Genomic DNA, 27,954 nt, shown 5'->3' on the forward strand with positions numbered 1-27,954 from the left:
TGTAACTAGCCAGCTCTCTTGCTCCTGGTTAAAAGGGGAAGGAAAACAGAAAGAAAGAGCACATAAAGCAAATTGGTGCAACAAAAGTTTATAAGAGAGAAAAAGATGTTCATGAGTATTAAAAAGTTTGTAACATAAATGTTTACTAATTATGACAATAAGTAAAGAAGAAACCAACAGTTATCCTGAAGGATACCACTTATTCTTAAAGAATAATGTTTCTGCATAATAGTGAGGTGGAGAGTAAAGCCTATCAGGAGGAAATTATAAAGATCTGGGGAAAGGGAAAGAAATGAACTCATGGAAAAAAGAGTAAAGATTTGAGTAAAAGAAACTCGGCACATTTAATGATGAAAGAGAGATAGAGACAGAGATAAAAAGAGATGGGGAGAAAAAGGGGGGGAGAGTGATTATATGCTTGATAATGACATAATGAACTATCTTTCTTATCTATCTTCTCTTGGCTAGCATCATATTAGTAACAAACACCATTGTCAACCTTTGCAATTTAGAAAAAGGATGCAGTGACAACCTACCTGTCACCAGGGGGCAATCTGCAGCAACTCAGCCCACTTCCAGCTACCAAAGTTGCAGAGCTCAACCTTTCTTTACACATCTATCCCTGACTTAAAATATTAACAGGATCAGAAAATATCTAAAGTTGTTAGAGAGAACTTCAAGAGCTCCACTTTTGGCAATTGGTTGTTTTTTTAATGTTCTTATTTCAAATATAATTTTCCTAACCTGTTTTATCTTTCACTTAGTATGGCCCCAATAGTTCTTTTTCTCAAGCAATAATTTTACATAATTATTTTTAATGACCTCAAAATATTTCACTATGAAGTTATAAACATAATTAAAATAGTTGCCAAATAGTAAAAATAGCCCATTAGGGTCCATCTGAAATTCATTCATGCTGCTGTGAATCATTTCCCTCAATGTTTCTTTTCAAATATTCATAAGTTATAATCAAACCATGTCCCCTTCAAGCACTCATTCTCATGATCAACATTTTTTGAGAATTTTATTAAATGAACTTGGAATATTATATAACAAAATATAAGTTAAAACTATTGACTTTCCATTGTTCCATGACATCTCCTTCCATATTACCTCCTTAGACGTAGCCTCTTCACTATCTCTCAACCTTCCTAAGCACTAATACTATTACCATTAATCTACATATAAAATAGCTTTAAATTACAGTTATATAGTTAATAGATAATATGCCCAATTCATTTAATATAAATATGAGAAAATGTTAATCATGGGAAGGAGTGCTTAGAGATGCAATTGGTCTGACTGTACTTTTGAATATTTATATGAAATGTTTTGCAGCAGAATGAATGAATTTCAAATGAAATATAGCTAGTCAAAGGCCTTCATGCCTCTAATTCAAACACTTAAATCCTGACTTTTTACTTAATTTTCTAAGATCAACACATGATTAATAAGAGCAGATTTCATCAGCATCTTAATGCCATTTTAGTCCACAATGTTCAACCATTTAAATTCACAGCTTTATAAGACTTTTTAGCAATCCATCTTAATGAGACAGTGAATAGTGTACTAAAGTCAGGAAGATTAGAGTCCAAAATTGGCATTGCATTTTGTCTGACCCTGAACAATTCTCTTAACCTTTGTTTCTTCTGTAAATCTGTTTTTTGCCCTTATCTGTAAATGGGAGTAATGAAAATTCCTATTGCAGGGTTGTTGCGAGGATGAAATGAGATAATATTTGTAAATCATTTTGCAAGCCTTTCAATGTTATATAGATGCTAGCTACAAGTATATTACCACCACCACTATAACTATGATTATTAATTCAAAAGTAATATTTCTCATTTCAAAATTATATTATAGGTTTTCTGTATTATTTAAATTCTCTTTTAGTTATAGCTTTTGTTTTGGAGCTTTTTCATTCCAAATCAGAGTAACTCTATGCACTTACTTATAAATCACTGGTCAGACTATGACAAAGATAAGGGCTTTGATCACATGTACATGTCTGAGGGGAATACAAGACATTGAATTTTTAAGAATATGTCCTCATCTAAAAGGACCAAGGTAATAACACATGACTAATCAAGTACCTCAACTCCATTGCCAAATAATTTCTGAGCAATTGGCAGCAAAGTTCAAAAAAGTCAACAATGGCAACAACAAAAGGGAATCTAACTCAATTAACTCCAATAGCTTCCTTTTATTTCTAAGATAAAATATAAACTCTTCTGTTTAGTTTTTAAAGCCTTATGCAACACTTAGCTCCGACCTATCTTTCCAGCACTGATGGACATTCATCCTCCTATATTCTGCAACCCAGCAAAACTAGCCTTGTTCCTATTTATCACACATGTCACTGTCCCCTTTTTTCTTGTCTTTGTACCACAAAGCTATTCAACAAGCTGGGAAGGCACTCCCTCCCTTCTTATATCTGCCTTATAAAATCACTTAAAAAAAATAAATAAAAGATGCAACTCCAGCATCTTCTAATGCAAGATTCTTGATTCTCTCAATTGCTAATTGTCCTCCCCTCTTAAACTGTATTGAGTTAGTCTATTATTCCTTCTATAATCATGTAATGTATATATACATATAAATACATACTTATGTCACACATATACATATTTATATTAAAACATGTACTTGTTGGGAATAGAGATTGCTTTATTTTTTGTATCGTCAATGCCTAGAAAAGTACATGCCACATAGTAGGCACATAATACTTGTTATATAGGGCAGCTAGGAAGTGTGTAATAGATAAAAGTGCAGGGCTTTAGATACAGAACGACTCTTCTATCTGAATTCAAGTCCAGTCTTTGACACTTTATGTGACTCTGAGCAAGTCACTTAATCCTGTTTATATCAGTTTCCTCAGCTATATAATGAGTTGGAGAAGGAAAAGGAAAACTCCAAATAAAGTCACATGCAACCTTTCATCTGGGGCGGGGTGGGGGGAGGAGGGGAAAAATCAGAACAAAAGATTTGGCAATTATCAATGTTGTAAAATTTACCCATGCAGATATCTGGTAAATAAAAACTATTAAATATGTATATATATATATATACACACATATACATATACATATACATATACATATATACACACATATACATATATATATATATATATATATAAGAAAGTTGGACATGACTGAAATGACTCAAAAACAATAATATTTGTTGATTAAGTATTTGACTCACAGTTTTTTTTAAAGGGGGAAGGGGCAGGAGAGGGAGGATAACATTGTTGGTTTTAACCAGTGCAGCAGTTATAACCATATTTCTTCCAGCTATATTTCTATATGATAGCAAATGCCTTGGTCTGTAGAGAATTTATTTAGGCTGCAGGATAAAGCTACTTTTTTAAAAAGTGCTTTTACTCCTAGTATGCCAACACAATTTTTTTTTTTTATTCTTTAAAATATCTTAGTTTAGGAGCATAAAATTGGATTAAGCTGATAAAACTGCTATGCTTAAAGTAAACTATAAATGTGAAGGCCCTGAAAAAATTTGGGATATCATACTCCATTCCTTAGTTTTTTGGAAAGAAAATACAAAGAGAGTCAGGAAAAATATTTTCCACTCCTTTCCCCTGTTTTCCCTCCCCAACATACTTCCTTATCTCTAAGAATAATAAAAAATTTGGGAAAATAGGTTCTAAAGGTTATATTAAGAAAGCAAAGTATAATTTAGTCTCAAGAAGAAAAGATCTTCAAAAGATCCTTTCTGAAAAACAATAAACAGGTAAGCACTCATTTCATTCAGAGAAATGTTCTAAAATTTGAGTGCAAGAGGTTTTGCATAGATTTTAGAAAGAAGATCCTGATTGTTACTATATTATTATATTATCAATGGAAACTGGGAAGTCTCATCATTCTTGGTTGACATTTTAACAAAAAAAAAAATCATAGTATCTTTCTATAATGGCTTGAGCCATAACAAAAAACAATAAGAAAAACAACTTGAATTCTCAAATATTATATCAATCTTATGAATCTATGAAATTATCATTATAATCAAAACATGCTTTATCATACAAGTTAAATTTACACAGTTATTGCCCAACAGGAGCTTTTAGTTTGTAATTTTAGAAAGTGAACTAAAGAGAATCAAATCTCAACCCTGGTTATGATGCTAGTTCATGTAAGTCACCTGCCCTTTCAGTGATTCAATTTCCAACTTGGCAAAAAGGCTTAAGTAAATATCTGTTGTGAGGAGATTGCCAGGAGTTTTGCTTACTTGGCATAATGGTAATCCTTAGGGAGGAAAAAAAGAAAAATACACTAATTGGGTTTCTTAAGCAGTTTCATAAAAAGAACGGGGAAGAAATAAGACATCACAATGTGAAGAAGATCTGAAAATATAGAGTATAATAATTTTTTCTAGGAATGCGAGGCATTCTTATAAAAATCATAATAATAGCCAACAAATTCATTATATGCACACATTACATGCAGGCACTATGCTAATTGCCTTACAATTAATATATCGTAATCCTTACAACAAGGTGGAGAAGTAGGTGCTATTGTATGTTTCTATTTACAGATGAAGAAATTGAAGCAAATGAGGTTAAATGACTTATCCAGAGTTACCGAGAGCCAGTAAGTATAAGCCTAGATTTCAACTCAGGTCTTCCTATCTTCAGGCATGGCACTATCCACTGTGCCACCTTAAAATAAAAACAACAGGAAAGTAAAGCAACAAAGAGAGGGTACAAGAAAGGTATTTGGCTCAATCTTTTAAAATGTTTCAAGATAAGAACAGGTCAAACAAACAAAAAACAAGGAAGCCTTAGCAAAATTAGTAACTGAGTGGCATTACATGAGTTACATTCTATATAAATTTTAAAACATAGTGCCTTCTCAGAAAGCATGCACAACCTAAAGTCAACAAAAACAAAGACCAAATATAGGACAAAATATTCACAGAATAATTAAACATGTAATTTCATTCCTACTTCCCCACCCTCCCTTTTAATCTTTTTAAGAGTATTTCAAGTTTTAACTTGAGAAAGATAAAATGAGAATGGATAAGGTTATAGAAATAAGGGGGGACCAAAGAGAAACAGAGGAGAGAGGAATGAAGACAAGAAAGGGAAGCAATGACAGAAGTGGACACTGGGTCTCCTCCACAATCTCTTCTAATTTATCTGTGTAATATCTGTATTCTCTCTTTAGTTGCAATTCTGCTCAATATAGGTTACTCTTCATATGAAAGATTCACCACTACTAGTGCTCAGCACCATTACCTGTCAAGTGGCAGATATTTAATAAAGGCTGGCTAGCTAGCTATCTAGTGCTACTGAATCAAAACAATGCCCAAATTCAATCTGTGTCCTATTCTTCATGACCAAAAATGTAGGAGTGATCTACCATTAACTTCTTCAGCTTATTTTACAAATGAAAAATTGATGCAAAGTTAAGTGACTTGCCCAAAGTAATATAGCCATAATCGTTTGAGGCCAGATTTGAGCCTAGATGTCTTTCTGATTTCAAGACCAATAGATTCCCTATCTGAAGACCATAATCTTATAATAGAATAGCTAACAGGACAGAGAAATGTCCTGCTTCCATCCCAATCTTCTGTCCCATCTAGCCAAACAAACAACAATAACAAAAAAAAGAATACTTCTCAAGGTAAAGTATTTGCAATTCTTTTATCTATAAATGAAAATCAAAAGATTTTTAAAGTCATTTCTACTGTTTAGAATAGCAAACAACAAAGTTCATGGTAAGGAAATAATTAAGTGAGATATTTTGTTCCTTTCGAAGTGTGTACTAAAATGATGATTGAAAGAAAAAAATCAAAATATGACAGTAACAAGTTGTCCACACTAAATATAGCACCAAGGTAATGAACTTCCAAGAGTGCAGGATCACCACACTACCTTAAGGGTTAGAGGGGGAATAACATCTGAAGCTAGACACAAAGCCAGGTCAGAATTCCCAAGTCAAGCAGGATTTGGTTTGGGCCTTTGAATAGCTGCTACACTTCCAGCCTAGGTGAGAAAGGCAGATCTAATTTCTTTTCTAAAAAAAAAAAAAAAAAAAAAAAGGCAGCAAAGAAAATGATACAAAAATTCAAGGAAGACAGAAGAGGTCAATGATTTTGTAACTGAAACATCTGCTTCTGGTTCCTGTGTAATCAGTGTTATCTGAGAGCAGATATGGCTAAATAAAAGGACAAAAAGAGAAGTGAAGTTCCTTGTTTCATTCAAAAAGTGTTACAACATCTTATGATAATAAGAAAAAGAAAATGTTTCCTGTTTTTCCCCTCCTTAGGCTGAAGAAATTAACTGGATTTATACTTCCCTATTGTATTTTCCCCACTTCCTACTCCACCCTCTGGAATACTGAACCTACCATGTGGTAATGTTATATTTGCACCATCAATGATTGCTTGTGCCAGTTCATGATCATTGTTCTCAAATGCATGTGCAGCAGCCTTAAGAGCATCCCAAATTTCTTTACGGCCTTCAAAGGCTGGTGCAGTATCCCAAAATTCATCTCTCTTGCTGCGTAGTTGTCCATCTGTCATGGGATAATCACTTTTCCATTTTGGTTTCTCTTTTTTCAGAGGCTGATTACGACCTAAAGCAACTGAAAGGAAAGCAAAAGTCCAGAATTAGAACAAAAATTTGCCAGAAGAAACTGAACCAATCACTGAACCATAATACTTAGAAATTTATTTAGTGAAAAATTTTCTCACTGGCTTTCTAATCCTTGTGATTCCTAGATTTCCCTAGCCAATTCTGGAACTAGAAGAGAGAAAGAGTCCAAGGCTCCAGTCTCACTGATAGAGCCAATCTTCTGGGGCTCCAAACTCAACTAGATCTTTCTCAGGGATTAACAGAATAAAGCACTCAGCAATAACAGTAGTTCCCTAACGTTTCATACTAGGACACCTTTAGAGAAACAACAGCTATAGAATAATACAGAAGAGAATGTCTTTAAAAACATTTCAGCTTCTCTGACAAGACACTGCAGTTTGGAAACTTAGACTCTAGGCTGTGAACTGGCACCCTCACAAGAGTGGTTTTGAGAAATGTGCTTATAAACCTCCTAATGTTATATCAATGTGATCTGTCATTACCACTTGATCCAGAGTTATATGGCTAATATCAGTCCAAGTTTCCTGATTCCGTATTTAGATTTAGATTTAACCAAAGAAGGGACAGCTAGGTGGCGCAGCCCTGAAGTCAGGAGGACCTGAGTTCAAATTTGCTCTCAGACCCGTAACACTTCCTAGTTGTGTGACTCTGGGCAAGTCAGTTAACTCCAATTGCCTCAGCAAAAGTAAAATAAATAAATAACCAAAGATTAGATTTAGAATGGAAAAGGATAGGTCATAAAGTCTAATCTCTTGGTTTTAAAGATGAAAATGACCAGAAGAACTGAGTTAAACAGAGTGATGATATCTGAATCCAGATCCCCTAACCTAGGTTAGGAAAGGAGGAGTGGATATTAAATCAGTTTCTCTCATTGTCTTTAAAATAAAAAAAAAAAAAAACTCACAAAGAGGCTGGGTCTGAACAAAGTAGAGGAAATAGTCCTCTGCCCCTCTTCAAATTCACATGCCCCCACCACTCTAATCAAACTCCTTTATGCCCTAACATATATTCAGTACCCTGAGGAATTACTCAGGGACTGTGGTTATACATGCAATCACAGCAGTAACCTACACTCATAGATGAGAAAGGAGACAGTTTGATGGATAGAAGAAAGACTAGGTAGGAGGTAAGAAATGGTAAGAAAAAAAGGGGAACGAATGTTAGGTGGTAAAGTGTAGGTTGGTAAATGAGTGACAGAGTAGGTGGAGAGAGGGTGAATGGTGAAGTTAGTGTTCTATATTTAATTGCAAGAAGGAGGCTAATTGTAAGAGGAATAAATCTTGAAATGGCTTTAAAATAACAATGAAATAATCACTCCTTTGCTGGCCTTAAGTAAGATAAAATCTGGGCCAAAAAAAACAATGAAGAAAAGGAATTCCAATACCTACCTAGGCAATTCCCATTCTTTCAGTGACTTTTCTTACATGGTAACAGCAGATATTTTGAAATAAACACTACCATCTTTAGACACCTTGTGACAAGGGCACACTCACTTCATCTACTCTAGCCAATTCCACCTACTTCATCTCAGAACAGCAGAAAGTCCTCCTACTTTGAATGATTTGTGTGCTCACAATACCTACTCCAGAACCCCTCCACCCCATAACACTCAGTATTATTCTGATTCATATCATTGCTTCCAAGTCCTCTAACTGCTCTCTTAAAGTAACCCTTATCAACCATGCTCTATATGAAATGTGCATGGAAAAATAGCCATGATAAGGAGGAAACTGATATGGTAGGAAAGAATACAAAAAACAATTAATATATGGGTACACATGCATATACATGTGAAAGTAAATATATCTTAGGCAATTATAGGCAAATAATGTATTTTTATGACTTGTAATTATAAAAAAAAAGCAGGAAAAATCAACAGGCTTAGAATCAAGAGATCAATTTCAACTGTAACTGTGTCAATAACTCATTATAGACAGTATATTAGAACCCTTAATTTCTGAGCCGTGGTTTCTCTATTTATAAAATGAATGGCTTAGATTCTATGATCTCTAAAGCCATTCCTAGAGCTAATATCGTATGACCACGTCTTAATACACAAGTACGTCAAAATAGGATTTGAGACAGTCATAAGAAAAAATCATTATTTGTGCCCACTGTAGCACAATTATGCTCATTTTAAAGATGAGGAAAACTAAAGCACAGAGAGGTTAAATGACTTGTCTAAAATCACACAGATATTCTGAAGCTGCATTCAAACCCATATCTTTCTGACTCCAAGTCTAACACTCTTCTGCTCTATATCACACAGCAATTTTTCAAAGCAGGAATACATAAACTCCACACCAGGAGAAACAGTGCTAACAATATAGTAAATATTTAAAAACTACCTCCCAACTGATTTTACTGCTCTCTACCATTTTTATTAAAATAGGGGAACAGAAGTAAAACTCAGTTAATATTATATTTGTTTAAAAGTGTTGTAGGAAATATTCATAGAATTTTCTAGTAGCCTAAAATTGGGAAGAAAATGGGTACCTGTTTATTAATTGGGGAATGGCTGAATAAGCTGATTATATATATATATATATATATATATATATATATATATATATATATATATATATATAAAATCATAATGGAATATTGTGTACCATAAAGTACCTCAGTGGCTATACAGTACACCTATACTGGGAGAAATCCTATACACAACATGACAGCGAAAGGATTATCTAGCAAAATAAAGTCAGATTTAAATAATTGGAAAGACATTCAGTGTTCTTGGATAGGCCAAGCGAATATAATTAAGATGACAATACTCCCCAAACTAATCTATTTATTTAGTGCTATACCAATCAGACTCCCAAGAAACTATTTTAATAACCTAAAAAAAATAACAACAGAATTCATATGGAACAACAAAAGGTCGAGAATTTCAAGGGAAGTAATGAAAAAAAAATTAAATGAAGATGGTCTAGCTGTACCTGATCTAGAACTATATTATAAAGCAACAGTCACCAAAACCATTTGGTATTGGCGAAGAAATAGACTAGTTGATCAGTGGCATAGGTTAGGTTCACAGGGCAAGATAGTGAATAAAAATAGCAATCTAGTGTTTGACAAACCCAAAGATCCCAACTTTTGGGATTAGAATTCATTATTTGACAAAAACTGCTGGGAAAACTGGAAATTAGTATGGCAGAAACTAGGCATGGACCCACATTTAACACCACATACTAAGATCAAAATGGGTCCAAGATTTAGGCATAAAGAACGAGATCATAAATAAATTGGAGGAACATGGGATGGTTTACCTCTCGGACTTGTGGAGGAGGAAGGAGTTTGTGTCCAAGGGAGAACTAGAGACCATTATTAATCACAAAATAGAAAATTTTGATTACACCAAATTAAAAAGTTTCTGCACAAACAAAACTAATGCAAACAAGATTAGAAGGGAAATAACAAATTGGGAAAACATTTTTACAGTTAAAGGTTCTGATAAAAGCCTCATCTCCAAAATATACAGAGAATTGACTTTAATTTATAAGAAATCAAGCCATTCTCCAATTGATAAATGGTCAAAGGATATGAACAGACAATTTTCAGATGACGAAATTAAAACTATTTCCACTCATATGAAAGTGTTCCAAATCACTATTGATCAGAGAAATACAAATTAAGACAACTCTGAGATATCATTACACACCTGTCAGATTGGCTAAGATGACAGGAACAAATAATGATGAATGTTGGAGGGGCTGTGAGAAAACTGGGACACTGATGCATTGTTGGTGGAGTTGTGAAAGAATCCAACCATTCTGGAGAGCAATCTGGAATTATGCCCAAAAAGTTATCAAATTGTGCATACCCTGTGACCAGCAGTGCTACTACTGGGCTTATATCCCAAGGAAATACTAAAGAGGGGAAAGGGACCTGTATGTGCCAAAATGTTTGTGGCAGCCCGTTTTGTAGTGGCTAAAAACTGGAAAATGAATGGATGTCCATCAATTGGAGAATGGTTGGGTAAATTATGGTATATGAATGTTATGGAATATTATTGTTCTGTAAGAAATGACCAGCAGGAGGAATAGAGAGGCTTGGAGAGACTTACATTAACTGATGCTGAGTGAAACAAGCAGAATTAGGAGATCATTATACACTTCAACAATGATACTGTATGAAGATGTATTCTGATGGAGGTGGATATCTTCAACATAGAGAAGAGCTAATCCAATTCCAATTGATCAATGATGGACAGAATCAGCTACATCCAGAAAAGGAACACTGGGAAATGAGTATAAACTGTGAGCATTTTGTTGTTGTTGTTGTTTTGCTTTGTTTTGTTTCTCTTCCCAGATTATTTTTACCTGGTGAATACAATCCTTCCTTTGCAACAACAACAACAACAATAAAATTCGGTTCTGCACATATACATTGTACCTAGGATATACTCTAAGATATTTAATATGTATGGGAATGCCTGCCATCGAGGGGAGGGGGTGGAGGGAAGGAGGGGAAAAACTCAGAACAGAAGGGAGTACAAGGGATAATGTTGTAAAAAAAAATTTACCTATGCATATGTATTGTCAAAGAAAATGTTATAATTATAAAAATTAATTAAAAAATTTAAAAAAAAAAAGAAAGGACTATCTAGCATTTGCTTGAAGACACTCAATGAGGGGGAATTCCCTACTTTCTGAGATAGTCCACTCAATTTTTGAACTGTTAGGATATTTTTCTTATATAACACCTAAATTTCCCTTTGCAACTTATATCTACCACTTCTAGTTGTTCCCCCCCTCTGGGGTCAAAGAAAATAAATCCAATCACTCTTCCATATAACAAGCCTTCTTTATGCAATAAAGATAACTATCATAAGTCAAAATAGTTAAAGTACAGAACTTGAGAGACAAGGAAGTCCAAGTTCACATCTTGCCTCAGACCTTTACTAGTTGTGAAACTTTGGGCTAATCATTAAATCTGTGTCAAAGTTTCTGCATCTATAAAATGGGGATATACCATCTACTTCACACGGTTGTTATAAGAGACCAAAAGAGATCACACATATATAAAAGTATTCTACAAACTTTCAAATACTTTTGCTATTTTTGTTCTTACTAGCATCATGAACTCCAAATCTTCTTTCTGCAAGTTAAATATCTCTAGTTCCTTATATGGCATGAACTAGAGGGCTCTATACCATATGGCTGTCTTCTTCTAGATACTTTTTCATAAAATGATTCCCCAGAACTGAACACAATATTCCAGAAGTGAAACTTAAATATAAAATGATCATCACATTCTTATTCCTGGAAAATATGTCTCTTAATTCAACAGAAGATTAGCTGAATATCAAATTGATGAATTCTGTGAAATGTTTGTATGTATTCAAATTTGCACTATTTGAAGTTACAGTTATGCATAATTTATAATAATTGCTTTCAGGCCAATGGAACTACATAGAATGAAATAAAATAATGCCACTTCAAGGAATTCATTATTCCAATTAATTAGGACCTTAAGAAAAAAATCAACTGAAACTCCTCAAATGTTTTTTCAGATAAACTGCTAACTCATAAGATCATAGATTTAGAGCTGGAAGAAACCTTTAAAAGAATCTAGTACAACCCCCTTATTTTACAGAACTAAAGTCAATAGGGCAAATGACTTTCCCAAAGTCATGTTATTAATAAGTAGCAAAACTACTTGAATCCAAAACTCAACACCAAATCCAGTACATTTTCCATTAAATCACAATTTCTGCTCCATCTCATTTTTTATGAGATCCACTGAGATGCGCCTACAATAATCAGCAAGCATTATTTTTTGGGGAAGGATACATTTTTGTTTATTTTTTTAAAACTATTTACATTAAAAACAACTATTACAGGTTATTGCTATGGGTCTTGTTCATTTGGTTAAGTCAGTCTAATTCAATATGAAATTTATTAAACTCTTATGCATTTTGAGACATTGGGACAACGACTAAAAACAAAGAAGGCCTTGCCCTCAAGGAACTTAAATTCTCCTGGGGTATACAACAGACACAAAGACAAGTAAATACTAAATATAGACAAAATAATTTTCAGAAATCAGAACACTAAATTGAGAGATGTTGCAATTCCAAACAAATGGCTTAATTCTAATAATATATTTACTTTGATCCAATAATTATTTTCCTCACATTTACAGAATAATGCAGATAAATCAACTATTATCCAAAGGTGTAAGGTTACTCCAGAGTATTACAACCCACCAATTTTTTCTGCTAACAAGTAGAGTGACAGGTAATTTTCTACTCTGTTACAGCTGGCAATATAACTTTGAGATGAGTCAGAAACAGGGGCAGGAAAACTATTCAAAAGCATTAAACTTTCTTTTGGTAAGACATATTTCTGTGGGGGTGCAGGTAGCCTAACAAGTACAAGAGAAAGCAAGCATAGCCAGAATCTCTCTTCAAACACCAAGCAGCTTTTGAGAGCTTCTCCTTCCTGAGGCCAAGAATGTAAAAGTAGATATTCCAGTTATATCAAAGAAATGATTTGGTAAAACCTTTACACCAAGTTGGCAGAACAATAAAACTGGAAAATATAATTATATATAACTCATATGACCACTCAAGAAAGATATAAACTAATAGGTTCTAGTAACTTAAAAAAACACACCCACACCCACTATATAGTTGAGTTATTATTCATTCTCCACCTTCCATTAGTATGTAAATAAAGAACCCACAAGGAGGATGCATAATACTGTTTAAGGATAATCATCTTTCTAAAGCTACTTTCATATTTATACACAAAGAAGACTCAAAATAAGACTTTAATGATAGATATGGAGATAGAATACTTAAGGATGTCATACAAAGCAATCAATGCTTCCTGAATGAATTTACTTTTTTTGTATTTTTTTTTTTGTCACTTTGTTTAACAATTCTAATTTTAAACATCGTTTATGAAATTTTGGCTAGCTTTGAGTCTTACATTAGATAACTAGCTAAATGTATCTTATAATTTACTCTGTCAAATTATAAGATTATTTTTCTTTTCTTTTTTCTTTTTTTTTTTTGGCTGAGGCAATTGGGGTTGTGACTTGCCCAGTCACACAGCCAAGAAGTGTTAAGTGTCTGAGAGACCAAGTTTGAACTTAGGTCCTCCTGATTTTAGGGCTAGTGCTATATCTACTACACCAACTAGCTGCCCCAAGACTACTTTTCTTAAGCTAAGTAGCTTCATTCATTTTTGCAATGACATATAATGTCCCTCTTTTTAAATTTACTTCATATAATTTGAAGAGAAAAGTCGGGACTCTCAAAATTTAACAGAAATCTTATTTTCTGGGATTTACAAAAAAGATTTAGTGATTTATTCATTTTCTGAAAGAGACTGCATTTGTTTGGATTTCCTGTGCATTTGAGAGGAAAAATGGCATAGTGGATAGAAAACTTGGTCTAAGCAGGATGAATACAGAGAGGCTTGGAGACACCTACATGAACTGTTGCTGAGTGAAATGAGCAGAACCAGGAGATCACTAGACACTTCAACAACAATACTGTATGAAGATATATTCTGATGGAAGTGGATATCTTCAACATAAAGAAGATTTAATTCAGTTCCAGTAGATCAATGATGACAGAAATAGCTACACCCAGAGAAGAAACACTGGGAATTGAGTATAAAATGTTTGCACTATTGTCTTTCTACGCAGAACTTATTCTGTAACACATTTAATATGTATGGGATTGCCTGTCATCTAGGGGAAGGAGTAGAAGGAGGGAGGGGAAAATTTGGAAAAATGAATACAAGGGATAATGTTGTAAAAAAATTACCCATGCATATGTACTGTCAAAAAATTATAATTATAAAATTAATTAAAAAAAAAAAAAAAGAAAGAAAACTTGGTCTATAGAGCCAGGACACCTGGATTTAAATTTAACTGTGACATAAACTGACAGACAAGTCACCCAACCTCTCAGTCCTCCAGAAACTCTGTAAAATTATAATTTGTTGAGAAAGTGGCCATCACAAGTGTAGCCCTCTTCCAAAAGTTCCCTATACCAAGGAAATGACAGGTACAGTCTCCATTGGTAACCCTCCTATGCATTTAGCATTGAACATATTTTCTAGGAGTTTGCTCATCAAATTAAGTGTTAATTCTGGATACAGAATTACAACCTTTAATTTCTAGAAAATAATTTAGTCATTGAGATCAATTTAAACTTATTTTGATTACCAAAATCAGCATTCATAGCCTTTCTTCCTCTTAGATGGACAACCTTCTCAGGGCAGTACTGTATAGCATAACAGAAGTTTTTCAAAAGTCCTTCTTCACAAACTTGTGTTATTAAAATCTCCTTAAATTAACAGGAATAACAGCCATTGTTATTAATTCCCTTTTGTGATTTATTAATGCTATCTATTACTTTAAAAATTAAGCTTAACAGGTAAGCCAATTCAAATAGGTTACCACACCGGGTATGCTGGTTTAAATGGTTCTTCAGGAGAAATTGAAAGTTCCCTAAACTTTTAAGTTTTATCTGCATTATTAACATTTACACCATCACTTTAAGTCTAGACAATCAACAAAATAACAGCAATGTATCATTTTGTGAAGTGTAAGTGCTCACACTAAAAATATAACAATTCTCCAAGTCAGCTTAAAGTACACTTCTGACACCAAAAATTTCCAAACCATTTCTCCTTTTTCTGCCTTTGCATGCCCAATTGCAAATTCAATATTTGGCTCAAAATTCACCTATTTATCCTATTAACTCAACTTTGCCATTCTCTTTCTCTATATTCACTTACTACTTTCAAGTTTAATTTGTAATATGGAAGGGCTTATTCTTGTTGACATACTAATTTGCAATAGTTCATAATGTTTCTCATGTGGGTGAATCTCCCTTACTAAAAGCTCCAGACCTTTTTTCAGAAGAACTGCCATCTCGCTGTTTTCTCTTTTCTATATTTATAAAGTTAATTTTTTTAACATCAAAATTTAACACTATTAAATTTCAGCTTATTTAAAAATTTAACCCAGTAACTAAAGAGATATTTTTGAAACTTGACGATCATTCAGTTTGCTAAATGTCTCCATATTCTGTGCCATTTGCAATTTAATAAGCATTCCATTTATGCTAAGGTCTTCCCCTCTCAGTTGATCCTGTTTTTTTGGTATTTTCAAGCATACTGTTTCTCCATTAGACTGTAAACTTGTTATGAAAACAGTTTCTTTTACCTTACTATGTATCCTCAGCATTTAGTATGATGCCTGGCAACAGTAGATGCTTAATAAACTAAGTCTGACAAACATATTAAGCAGCCTGGCATGAAGCATGTATCCTTGGACTATTTCCCCTCAGTTTTCCTTCCAAGCTGACATCAAAATAATAATGAATTTGAGGCTGACTACTCAATCTATTTCAAATATACCTACCCATGCTGTTATTTAATCTCCATTTTATTGAGGAAAATAACAAAAGAATTTATCAAGTCCTTCACTAAAAATCTAAGTGAACTATATTTCCACCATTCACCTTTAACTATTACTTTTTTTTAGCATCTCTCAAAAAATGCAACAAAGTTAGTTTGATATGATCATTCTGAAGAAGCCATGCAAGCTCTTTGTGATCACAACTTTCTTTTCTAAATATTCTCTAGACATTCTTTTTAATAAGTACATAGCAGATTTTTGCCAGGAATCTAAGCCAAGCTCATTGGTCTAATAGACCAATTCCCCTTTTTGTGGGAGAAGAAGAAAAGAAAGCAAAAGACAATTTCATATTTTAATTTCATTTGATCTTCTGACTGTAAGGTAGACTGAGCATTATCCTCATTTGACAAAGGAGATAGTTGAGACAGTTGTTTGTCTGTGGTCAAACAGCTAACAAATTACAGCCTGTACTAAAAGCTTTGCTCTTTTCATTGGTCTTAATTTGTCATGGCTCAGATCAAATGGTAATCAGGAACTGTTCTTTCAAATTAGATGGAAAATTATAAGGCCTTTCAACAGCCCTAAATGTATACATTTCAGATCTCCAGGCCTGTCATCTGATGGACTTGTACAATTGAAGGTGTGGAACCTCAACATTCTTTCCTTATAATACACTACACCAAAAGTATCAAACTCAATGAACTAGATTAAAATGAGCTTTGTAAAACACAAACAAACAAAAAATCAACTTGTGGTTTTCTAAGCCAATATATGCTGAAAAGATCTGTTTTTATTTGAGTTTGACATCACTGTACATACCATTAGGATTTCTGGGCCTTTTAATTTGCCAGCAAGCTGACCTTTCTTTTATGTTTTATCTTCCCAACCTGGAGTGTGTTCCTTGAGAATAGGGACCCAACTCATTTTTTTAATATGTATTCTCAGCTCTTGGTACAATGCTTGCCTCTCCCCTCAAAAAATATTTGTTAAATAACTTTTCATTTATTCATTCATTCCTCTGAATCAGAACAAATTCGTATTCAAAATAGTTCAATGTTTTTGGGTATAATACACTTTATATATATGACTTCATTTAATATCACAATATTGTAAAGTAGGTAAAGAACAGGTCAAGAAAAAAGTAATTTGCTATTGGGCATACAACTAACTAGCAAATAACAGACTCAGGACTCAAATCCATTTCTCTATTTAAGACTAGTGCTCTTTCTACCAACTAATGAATACTTCTTTTATGTCACTGAGTTTGGTAGACAGAACACTGGATATGGAATCAGGAAGACCTAGTTGCAATGCCCCTCCTGGGCAACTTATTTAACTTTTTAGTGTCAGTTGTCAGTTTAAAAAAATTTTTTGTAAACCATAAAGAACTACAGAAATGTGAATTGATGATAATAAAAAAAAAGGTTGCTCATGGTAAAATTAGCTAGTTTTTTTTTTTAAATAATTAGAACTTTTCATTAATCCATCAATAAACAATTAAGTTCTTAAGATGAGTCAGGAACTGTATTTAAGTGCTGGGGATACAAAGAGGCAAAAGTAAATGCCTTTAAGGAGCTTACAATTTGATGAGGTAAGAGAGAACAACAGGAAAACAAATTTACATACATATATATATGTGTATATCAATGTGTTTGTATAACAGGAAATAATTAACAGAAGAGAGTCACTGGAATTAAGAGAGGTTGAAAAAGGCTTTCTGGGAGGTTTTTAATCAGTCAGAGGAGGGAGAGTTGTTATTATTATTATTATTATTATTATTATTATTATTATTATTATTATTAAGGAACAGCCAAAGGGAATGCCCAGAAACAAGAGATGGAATGCCTAGTATGTGGAACAGCCAAGAAGGTGGTGTCACTGGATAGTTAGTATATGAGTTGAAGAGTAAAGGAAATGGAAGGGAGGCAGGTTCCTGGAGGCAGCTCAGAACCAATGGAGTTTTCTAACTGAAAGGGGGTAGTGGGAGTGGCCAGCAGGGAATGACATGATCTGATCTATGTTTTAGGAAAATCGCTTTAATAATTGAATGGAGGAGGACTGCAGTGGGGAGAGACTTGAGACAGGAAGTCAGAAATAGGTTATTGCAGTCCAGGCATGAAGTAGTAAAGGTCTGCACTACAGTAGGGCAGCATTCAAAAAGATTAGCATCATCAATGTATTATGATTACTACTATTTTATTAATAATATAACTTTGTTTCCTCTCTGTTATAGGTGTACTAATAAACACAAGAATTTTGGCCTGGAACAGACTTAAAGAAATTATTTATAGTACAATCTCATTTTATACGTGAGAACACAGTTAACACATCCAACTATCAAGATCACTATTCCAGAACTACTACTACTAGATCTTACCTCCATTCATAATATGACCTAGATTTTATCCCATAGACAATTAAAAGGGGGGGGGGAAGAATCTATTTTACAAAAATATTTGTAGTAGCTCTCATGTCTAAGAACTGGAAACTGAGGTGACATCTATCAACTGGGAAATGGCTAAACAAGTATATGATTGTAATGGAATACAACTGTACTATAAGAAATGGCAAGCGGAATAGTTTCAGAAAAATCTGGGAAAACTTACAGATGCAAAGTGAAGTAAGGAGATTGAGGAAAATTCTGTACACAGTAGCAGCAATGACTTAGCTATTTCTCAGCAGCAATACAGGGATCCAAGATAATCCTAAAGGATGCATAATGAAAAATGGTATCCATCTCCGGAGAAAGAACTGATGTTGTGTGAAAAAGACTGAAGCGCACTATCTTTCATTTTCTTTATTTTCCATTTGAATCTTCTTGCACAAAATGCAAATGTTTTACATAATTACACATGTATAAGACAGACACATATGTAATATCAAATTGCTTACCATTTCAGGAAGAAGGAGAGGAGAGGTGAGATAGAATTTAGAATTCAAAACTTTTTTACATGTTAAAAAAATCATTTTTATGTGTGATTAGGGGAGGCATAAAATGTTATTTTTAGAAAATAATATGGCCTAGAAAAATGTGCTGTATTTCTATATAAAGATGACTCTAGAGAGCTGTTGGAGAGCATGTTTTCAATTGTTTGTTTTTCTATAAAACAGGAAAGACTGATTCTAACTTATTCACATTTTTTCCTATGCTCCCCTCTTGTGGCCAGCAGGACACATTTATGAGAAAACTGACTATGCAGAAGGCATAGAACATGCCTATGCATGAAACAAAATAACAATAGTAATAACAGATCTCTATGGTATTTTACACAGTGTATTTAATTTTAGCCTCACAGCAACATTACAGATGAGGTAACATTTATAGAAGTAACTTGTTCAGGGTCACACAGCTGATAAAATGAATAGGATTCAAACCAAGGTCTTCTAACATCTACCACAGTACTTTTCAGGTAAAGTTCAATAGGCCTTAGGAAACCCATGACAAAGTACCAACTAAGTAAACAAAGGTAACTATCAGGACTCACACCTAAGCAGTTGTCATGTGCCAAAAAATAACACCAACACTCACAATCCCAGAGACCTGACATAACCAATCTGTCATATCCCATCTCCCCATGGTAAAGAGAATCATGGTTGTTCTTTCAACTTTAAGGGTCTATATTTTAATTTCTGTGACTTAAGAGGAACAGTTAGATTAAATATCAGCTTATATTGAATTTTAAAATGGCTGTTTTCAGGACTACTATTTTAAAATAAAATTAATCACACAAAACTGAAAAGCTTATGCATAAAAAAACTGAACCGTCTAAGGGAAACAGTTGAATGGAAGGGCAGGAAGGAAATTTTGAATAAAATTTTCCTGATAAGGATATAAGGGTATTCAAGATATATATAAAAACAAAAGTCATTCCCTAATAGGTAAGTGGTCAAAGCATAAGAACAGTTCTCAAAAGAAATTCAAATTAACAACTAAATGAAAGAAATTTCAAATCATGAATAGAGAATGACTATAGAAATACAAATCAAAACAGCCTCACGATATTACTTCAAATCCTGAAAATTGACAAAGTTGACAAACTATGGAAAGTCAATGTTGCAGGGCTTGTGGAAAGAAAAGCACTAGTACATTGTTGGTGGAGTTATGAATCAATCTGGAATTATGAAATTAAAAGGAGTAAAATTTATTTTGCATAACTTCTTATGTATAATTGATATGCTTGCCTTTTCAAGAAGTGGGAGATGGGTAAAGAGAATAGAATTTGGAACTCAAATGTAATTGGGGAAATATTTAATGAAATACATACATATACTTATGTATATATATATACATATATACATACACATATTCACAAATGACTAAACAGTCTATAACCTTTGATCCAAATTGCATTGCTAGGCTTATACTTCCCTCTCCTCTCCTCCCAGGACATTTGAAAGAGAACTTTTTGTGAAAGTTAAGAATTAGAAACAAAGCAATGCCCACTGACTAGAGAATGGCTAAACAATGTGATATATTAATATAACTGAATATTACTATGCTGTGAGAAATAAAGATTATGATGTATATTGAAATACATCAGGATGAACTGATAACGACTGAAACAGAGCCAAGAAAACAATAATACAGTGACTATAATAGAGCATACAGAAAGAACTATCAGAAAAAATCAAACATGAATACTACAAAATTATAAAGATTAAGCACGACTCAAAAGAAGAAATATAACAATTTCTACTTCTTAGCTAAGATGAAAGCCAGAAGTGTTGTATACTGCACATATTTTCACATTTTGTTGATGTATTGATAATTTATAGTGATTTCCCCCCCCCTTTTTTTTTCTTTAAAAATACTATTTATATAGGCTGGGTCTCTGGGAAGGAAAAAGTGAGATACTAAAGGCAACCTGGAAATGCAAAAAAAAAGATACCAATAAAAAACTATTTTAAAAATATATAATTTAAAAAGTCAAGATATAACACTTTGGTACATTAACTATAATGCTGTCTCTTTTAGTGTTTATGCTGGGGTAGCACTTTAAAATAAAGTCCCATGATTGGAATCTCATTGATCCAACATATTAAATAGTTTTACTGCAAATAACATAAACCTTGCATCCAGTATCTTTTAATAACTTACATGAACAAAAATATAAAAAAATACAACCAGCATTAGTATTCTTAAACAGGGATCCATGAATTTGCTTAACATTTTTGATAACTGTAATCATTTTTTTATAATCCCCTGTATTTTATGCATTTAGAAACATTGATACAAGAAGGGAATAGGGTCTTTATACAAAAAAGGTTAAGAATTTCAGCACTGATCAACTCTACTTTCTTGCTGCCATCTAATAATGATAGTGATAAAGAACTCTGTATAGAATGATCTAGAACAAAGTTTCTTCAACTGTGGGTCTGGATCCCTCTAACTGAATGTGGGCAGAGGGGTATCATAAAAATTATGTTATATTATCAGAAAGTGTTTCATTTCTATATCTATATACCCAGGGTTACCTAAAAATTTCTCTGGCAAAGAGAATGGCAATGGGTCACAGGTGAGAAAACTTTAAGAAGCCTTGAAAATGCATACCCTTTGATCCAGCAGAGTTTCTATTAGGCTTATATCCCAAAGAGATCTTTTTGTGTGTTTTTTTGTTTTTGTTTTTTTGCTGAGGCATTTGAGGTGAAGTGACTTGCCCAGGATCACACAGATAGGAGGTGTTAAATGTCTGAGACCAAATTTGAACTCAGGTTCTCCTGACTTCAGGGCTAGTGCTCTATCCACGGCATCACCTAGCTGCCAAAGAGATCTTAAAGGAGGGAAAGGGACCTGTATGTGCAAGAATGTTTGTGGCAGCTTTATTTTTTTAGTGGCAAGAAACTGGAAACTGAATGGATGCCCATCAATTGGAGAATGGCTGAATGTTATGAAATATTATTGTTCTCTAAGAAACGATCAGCAGGATGATTGCAGAGAGGCCTGGAGAGACTTACATGAACTGATGCTAAGTGAAATGAGCAGAACCAAGAGATGATTTTACACAACAACAAGAAGACTATATGATGATCAATTCTGATGGACATGATTCTCTTCAACAATGAGATGATTCAAACCAGTTCCAATTGTTCAGTGATGAAGAGAGCCACCTACTCCTTTTTTGTTATGGACTGCATGCATTTTATTTTGTTTCTCTTTCTCTCTCTCTAACTGGTTTGATTTTGATCTTTCCTGTGCAGCATGAAAATTGTATAAATATGTATACATATACTGGATTTAACACATATGTTTAACATATATTGGACTACTTGCCATCTAGGGGATAGTGTTGAAGGAAGGAGGGAAAATGGAACATAAAATTTTGCAAGGGCTAATGTTGAAGAATTGTCCATGTATATGTTTTTTAAAATAAAAAGTTTTAATAAATTTTTTTTTTAAAAAGAAGCCTTGAAAATGTCTTCAAGGTTTTTAATATTTAAATTATCAAGGCAATACTAACACAATGGAAAAAAAATCAAGTCAAAGGCTCTATGTTCTGTTATCGATTCCAGCCTTTAATAGTTGTAGGATGTTAGACTAGTTGATTCTCTGGGTTTCTTTACTTATAAAAAAAGGCTAACACAATTCATTCTATCTTATCTACCCCAAGGACCACATAAGGATCAAATATGATAACATATATCATAATATTCTGACAATTATTTAAAACTGCACAAATACAAGGCACTTTTATTACTGTATAACATCCTTCCTCCAATGGAGAAATCTGACTAAAAAAGTAAATTGAGAAAGAAGTTTCTGTATATTATATTACTTTTTTTTAAAATATAGAGGAAAAGTTTTAAAAAATACCTAATTTTTTTTCTGTAAATTATACAGAAGAATATTCAACATAGTAGAAAGAATACTGGATTTGGAATTGAAAAAAAAACAAAAAACTTAAGTTCCAATCCTGATTGTACTACTTAATATCTAATGTGATATTGGGCAAGTCCTTTCACTCCTCTCAGCTTTGGTTTTCTCAAATGCTTAAAGAGAAAAACCAAGATAATCTGCAAGATCCTTTCTGTCTCTAAATCCTATGATCTTTTAAATATTGCACTAAAATATGCCATAGTCCATATGGTTATCTTGAAATGAAATTCATGGCATTGTCAATTGCCTCATCCCTTTAAATTTGTAAACATACACACTTGTGCATGTGAATGTCTGTGGATATATATATATATATATATATATATATATATATATATATATATATATGTATATATATAAATAAAATACACTCATGATATGTTTGCTGGGTATAAAAACACTAGCACCTTTTTAGCCTCTTCAAATCAGATCCTAGAACACAGTCCATTTAGTCTTTAATGAGGCCAAATACACACTGTGTATAAGTCATATTGCAAACACACTCCCCCCCCAACCCAATTGACCAAATATAGGCCAGGAAATTAGGAATGAAATATATTACATAGCTATTGAAGCCATTCTGATTTTTTAAAATGTGTTTGCAAATGTTGAAAAGAAATGAGCAGAAGCAATATACACATAGGAAATATTCAAATGTTTGTATAAATAAACAGAAATTGATGTTTTAGAATATAATGTTCAGTAGATCCTTTTACCTATAAGTTGTTTAGGTTAGAAGTCATCATTATTATCATTTTAATTATTAATATCAGTATTATTAAGAATACTACTCTACTATTAAGGGAAGAGAGAATAATATTCCTATTACCTTTGGGAAAAAAATCAAAAGCCAAAACAATTTGAGAATCAATAATTCCCCTCAATCTCCTTGAATATAAAAATAGCAAATAAGTCTAGTCAATTTCTCATGAAAAGTGGAGATTAAAAAACTTAAGTACCCCAAATTCTAGAATAATTTTCTTTTTATATTTTTCATATGTTCAATATTAATATTCAGGTTTTTAACGTTTCTTATTAATTTTTATATAAAGGTCTTTGTTCAATATTCTTATTTGTTTAATATTCTTTTATGACTTGGAAGACAGTGCTCTTAGATTACTGCCCTAGTATGAACCATTTATTCATTCATTTAGTAAACATCATAGAGAACTGTTAGGTACTAAAGGATATTCAAAGTTTAAACAAGATAGGTTCAATGTCCCCATGGAATTTACAATTTAGCAGGGAGTATGAAACAGATTATTATGACCTAAAATATTATAAAAGTACAGAAAAGAAACACCAGATATTCAATTTCTATCTCTGCTTTCATATTTAAATACCACTGCTAGAATATGCTATAAGAATATGTCAATAAGCATTAGGACTAACTGCTAGAACAGGAGCTACAGTGGCTGCCCAAAACTTCTGTTGCAGATATTTGGTCTGTAGCAGCTCCTGGTGGGGGATCCCAAAGAGAGTAGCCACCATCAGAATTCAGAAGTACTCTGCAAAGCAGTTGATCAAAATGGTAAGCATTTGCACAAGATACCTCTTAATAAAGATGAAACAAAAAGTCCTCAAAACCAGTTTTCATCAATAATTCCCAAGGCTTTCACTTTCTAATGATCCATGATATGAAGCCAATTTACGTTTTTACTGATATCTTTTTTTTTTTTTTTTTTTTTTACATCTTCATGGGTATTTCCAGCATCCCTCCCTTTTCTCTGAAAGCCATTCCACATAACAAATAGCATTTTGTTTATTTATTTATTTATTGTTTTGCTGATGCAAATGGAGTTAAATGAATGGAGTTAAATGACTTGCCCAGGGTCATACACCTAGGAAATATTAAGTGTCTGAGGCTGGATTTGGACTCAGGTTTTTCTGACTTCAGGGCCTGCACTCTATCCACTGGGCCATCTAGCAGCCCCTTATAGATAGTATTTTTTAAAGACAAAAAGTAGGGAGAGACTGGAGGGGAGAGGCAAAAATCACCATAATCCATCAATACACTGAAAAGGTTTGAAAACATCTGTGGACCTCTCACTTCCAGGAAGGATTGGATTCAGTGTCTTCTTTTATGAAGGACTGCATTCAGTGTCTTATCTCCATTTCAGTCAGGCTTATCTTTATAATTTTATTGTATTCATTTTTTATTTTTTTAGTTCGTGGTTGTTTTAAACACAGAAACACATATACATAGAGTGCACTAGGCTTAAAACCAGGAAGATTCATCTTCTTAAGTTCAAATCCAGCCTCTAATGCTGACTAGTCACTTAACCCCGTTTGGCTCAGTTCTTCATCTATAAATGAACTGGAGAAGAAAATGGCAAACTACTCTAATCTTTGCTAAGAAAACCCCAAAATAGGCTCATAAAAGAGTCAGACACAACTGAAACAACTAAAACTGAAACAACAGAATATATTTATAGTTAGAATGTAGACTGTTTTCTTGACTCTGCTCACCACATGCTACATCATATAAATCTTTTTTTTGCTTGTCTACATTATTCACAAACATCATGTCTTACAGTACAGTAATATTTCATTACATTCATGTATTGTAATTTTTTTAAAGCTATTATCTAATCAATGATCATCTACTTTGTTTCCAATTCCTTACTATCACAAAAGTGCTGTTATTAATATTTTGATGTACATGGGGACCTTCTTATCAATAGCTTCCTTGAGAATATAAACCTAGCAAGAAATGTCTCAGCTCACAGGGCATGGACTTGTTCATCACTTTAATTACATAATTTCAACTTGCTTTCCAAAATGGTATTGTCATTTTACAATTCCACCAACAATGTATTGGTGTGCCTACCATCTCCCAACCCCTCCATCAATGACTTGCCATTTTTTATTATCTTTGCCAAATAGGAGAATTTGAGGTAAAATCTCAGGTCTGTTATGATTAGCAGCATTCATTCAAAGAACTGTAAATACTCTGTAATTTTCTGAGTAGTTTTTGTTAATATCTTTTGATCACTTATGCAAAGGCAAATGGTCATGAGCTGGCTATTAAGAAAATTCCAAGTATGTCCTTTCTTTGGACAAAAGAGAACATACAAATTTTTAGAGTATGGGCTTGGGCAACTTAGATATAAATCTGTGCATGCCTCTTCTGGAATTTAGTCTTGGTTGTGGCCCTTTCCTGAAATAATAAATGCCATATTATTTTAATATGGGCTATATGTGGCAAAACTTGTATATTTTGAGATGATGTACTATAAATATAAAATTAGATGTCAATGACAGCTTCAATTCTCTTTGGCCAGCACTGTTAGGGAAAGATGCAAAAAAAGTATGAGGGGATAATAATGTTCAGAGTCTTCTAATAATACCTTGAAAGAAAATTTAGAAGTACACATTAGAAAAACTGTCAAGACAAAGCAATGCTTTCTGAACATATTTTTGCTAAAGGCCATTTCAGTATTGAGGATCAATATCAAAATGATAGATGGCAAAATAAATAATGTATACTAATGAAAAAATACAAATAAAATATTCAGAAACAATGCTGATCAATATTTTCTGACTCATTAAAATTACATTGCCTTCTTCCACAAGATCTTATTACTCAGTAGTTTGCCAATATATTTTATACTCTTCTCCTTCTAAACAGACAAAAATTATTCCTCAAAGTAAAACAAATTTGACCTTAAACCTTAATTTTTCCTTCAATTTTACTTGCTGTTTTACCTGAAACCTTGCTTATGTTCCACTATAAGTTGATCTACCCTTGCTCCAAATACAACATCTATCCTCATACTTTAGACAAGAGCTGAAATTCAAGTTCTGCCTTATATGTATGAATCTAACCCTTTCTAATAATGTTTACTTAATTTTTTCCTATAGCATATAATTCTTAAATATAGTGTATCTATATTTTTGTAACTCACTTTACTTGCTATCTCCACTTATTAAAAGATTATATACAGAATAAAACTTTTTATTGGGCTATATTGATTTACTTTCTAAAAACCTGATAAAAAAAACATGAACCTGTTTTTATTTCTCTGTTCTAACTAGTTCAGAAAGTTGTTCTTCCTTTCCACCCCCATAACTCTCTTCTCCACCCCCCCCCAGATTCTAACAGTATTGCATTTCAGTTCACTAGCAGATACTCCCCATTTTTGAGTCTCCTGTTACAGCTTACAGGTTTCATTCAGTGTTCAATCCAGAAGTATCAGATATCCATTTTCCTTTTTATTCCTTTTCCTGTTATATCTTCTGCATGCAACTGTCATCTCTACTTTTTTACTTCATATTTACAAAATTCTGAGGCTTTCCCATTGAGTTATAGGCAAGAATGAAAAATGACAGAACTCAACCACAACTTATCTGGAATAAAGTTTCCATAGTAGAATTTGTTTTGAGTTCTCTGTATTAATTTTTTAACAATTCAACAATTAGCAAAAGCCCAGAAGATTTCTGGTCACCATCAGTTAGATAAATTCCTATTTTGAGATCAAGTAAAGCATTCAACAGAAATTCATGAGTGACAGATTTGAATAAATCCCAAAATATTTGCTACCTTGTTAAAAAAAAAAACTCTTAACTGATAAGAACTGCTGGGAAAATGAAAATGAGTATATCAGAAATTAAGCGTTAGACCAATATCTTAATTTGTGTTCCACAATAAATTAAAGTCTCTTATCTTGATTGCTTTGTGATTGTTCTTCCCACTTACGTTGATGTAGTCATTGTATGTATTATTTTTCTGGCCCTGCTTCAGCTTGCATCAATATATTTAAATTTTTCCATACTTCTTTTTTATTCATAATGTTACATTTTATACAAAGTACAGTACTAATCCACTATATACATGAATAATTTGCTTAGCCACTCTCCAAATGATGTGCCAAATGAGGGCTTTTAAAGTTGAGGGAGACATGGGCAGCTTTATAAACAGTAGGAAAGAAGCCAGTAGTAGCTAAGAAGATATTACAGATTAAATAGAAACAAAGATTATGGGGGCAATCTGCTGGAGTTCATGGAAAATAGTGTACATAGAGAGGTTGTTTTTGGAAGAATCACTTTTTCATCAGAGATTACAATGAAAGAGTAG

At 33.0% G+C, this 27,954-nt stretch overlaps 2 protein-coding genes across 5 annotated transcripts in view; one reads left to right on the plus strand and one right to left on the minus strand.

Moving 5' to 3' along the window:
* Positions 1-18,772, plus strand: part of EFCAB9 (EF-hand calcium binding domain 9) — a 41,641-nt gene extending 22,869 nt beyond the window's left edge. The window contains exon 4 of the mRNA XM_074292075.1: positions 18,237-18,772. Within this exon, the coding sequence (XP_074148176.1) occupies positions 18,237-18,245 (9 nt within the window). The 3' untranslated portion in view covers positions 18,246-18,772. The remainder of the gene's footprint in view (positions 1-18,236) is intronic.
* The window catches only part of UBTD2 (ubiquitin domain containing 2), a 62,827-nt gene that overhangs the window by 5,640 nt on the left and 29,233 nt on the right, over positions 1-27,954 (minus strand). For 3 of the 4 annotated variants that reach the window (XM_074292073.1, XM_074292070.1, XM_074292071.1), the window contains exon 2: positions 6,366-6,602. In XM_074292073.1, coding sequence (XP_074148174.1) covers positions 6,366-6,540 — 175 coding nt within the window. In that variant the 5' untranslated portion in view covers positions 6,541-6,602. Of the gene's footprint in view, positions 1-6,365; positions 6,603-8,001; positions 8,390-27,954 lie in introns of those variants that run through there. The other variant, XM_074292072.1, reaches the window with a different exon arrangement.

This window comes from Sminthopsis crassicaudata, chromosome 2 (assembly GCF_048593235.1).
Source record: "Sminthopsis crassicaudata isolate SCR6 chromosome 2, ASM4859323v1, whole genome shotgun sequence".
NCBI lineage: Eukaryota > Metazoa > Chordata > Mammalia > Dasyuromorphia > Dasyuridae > Sminthopsis > Sminthopsis crassicaudata.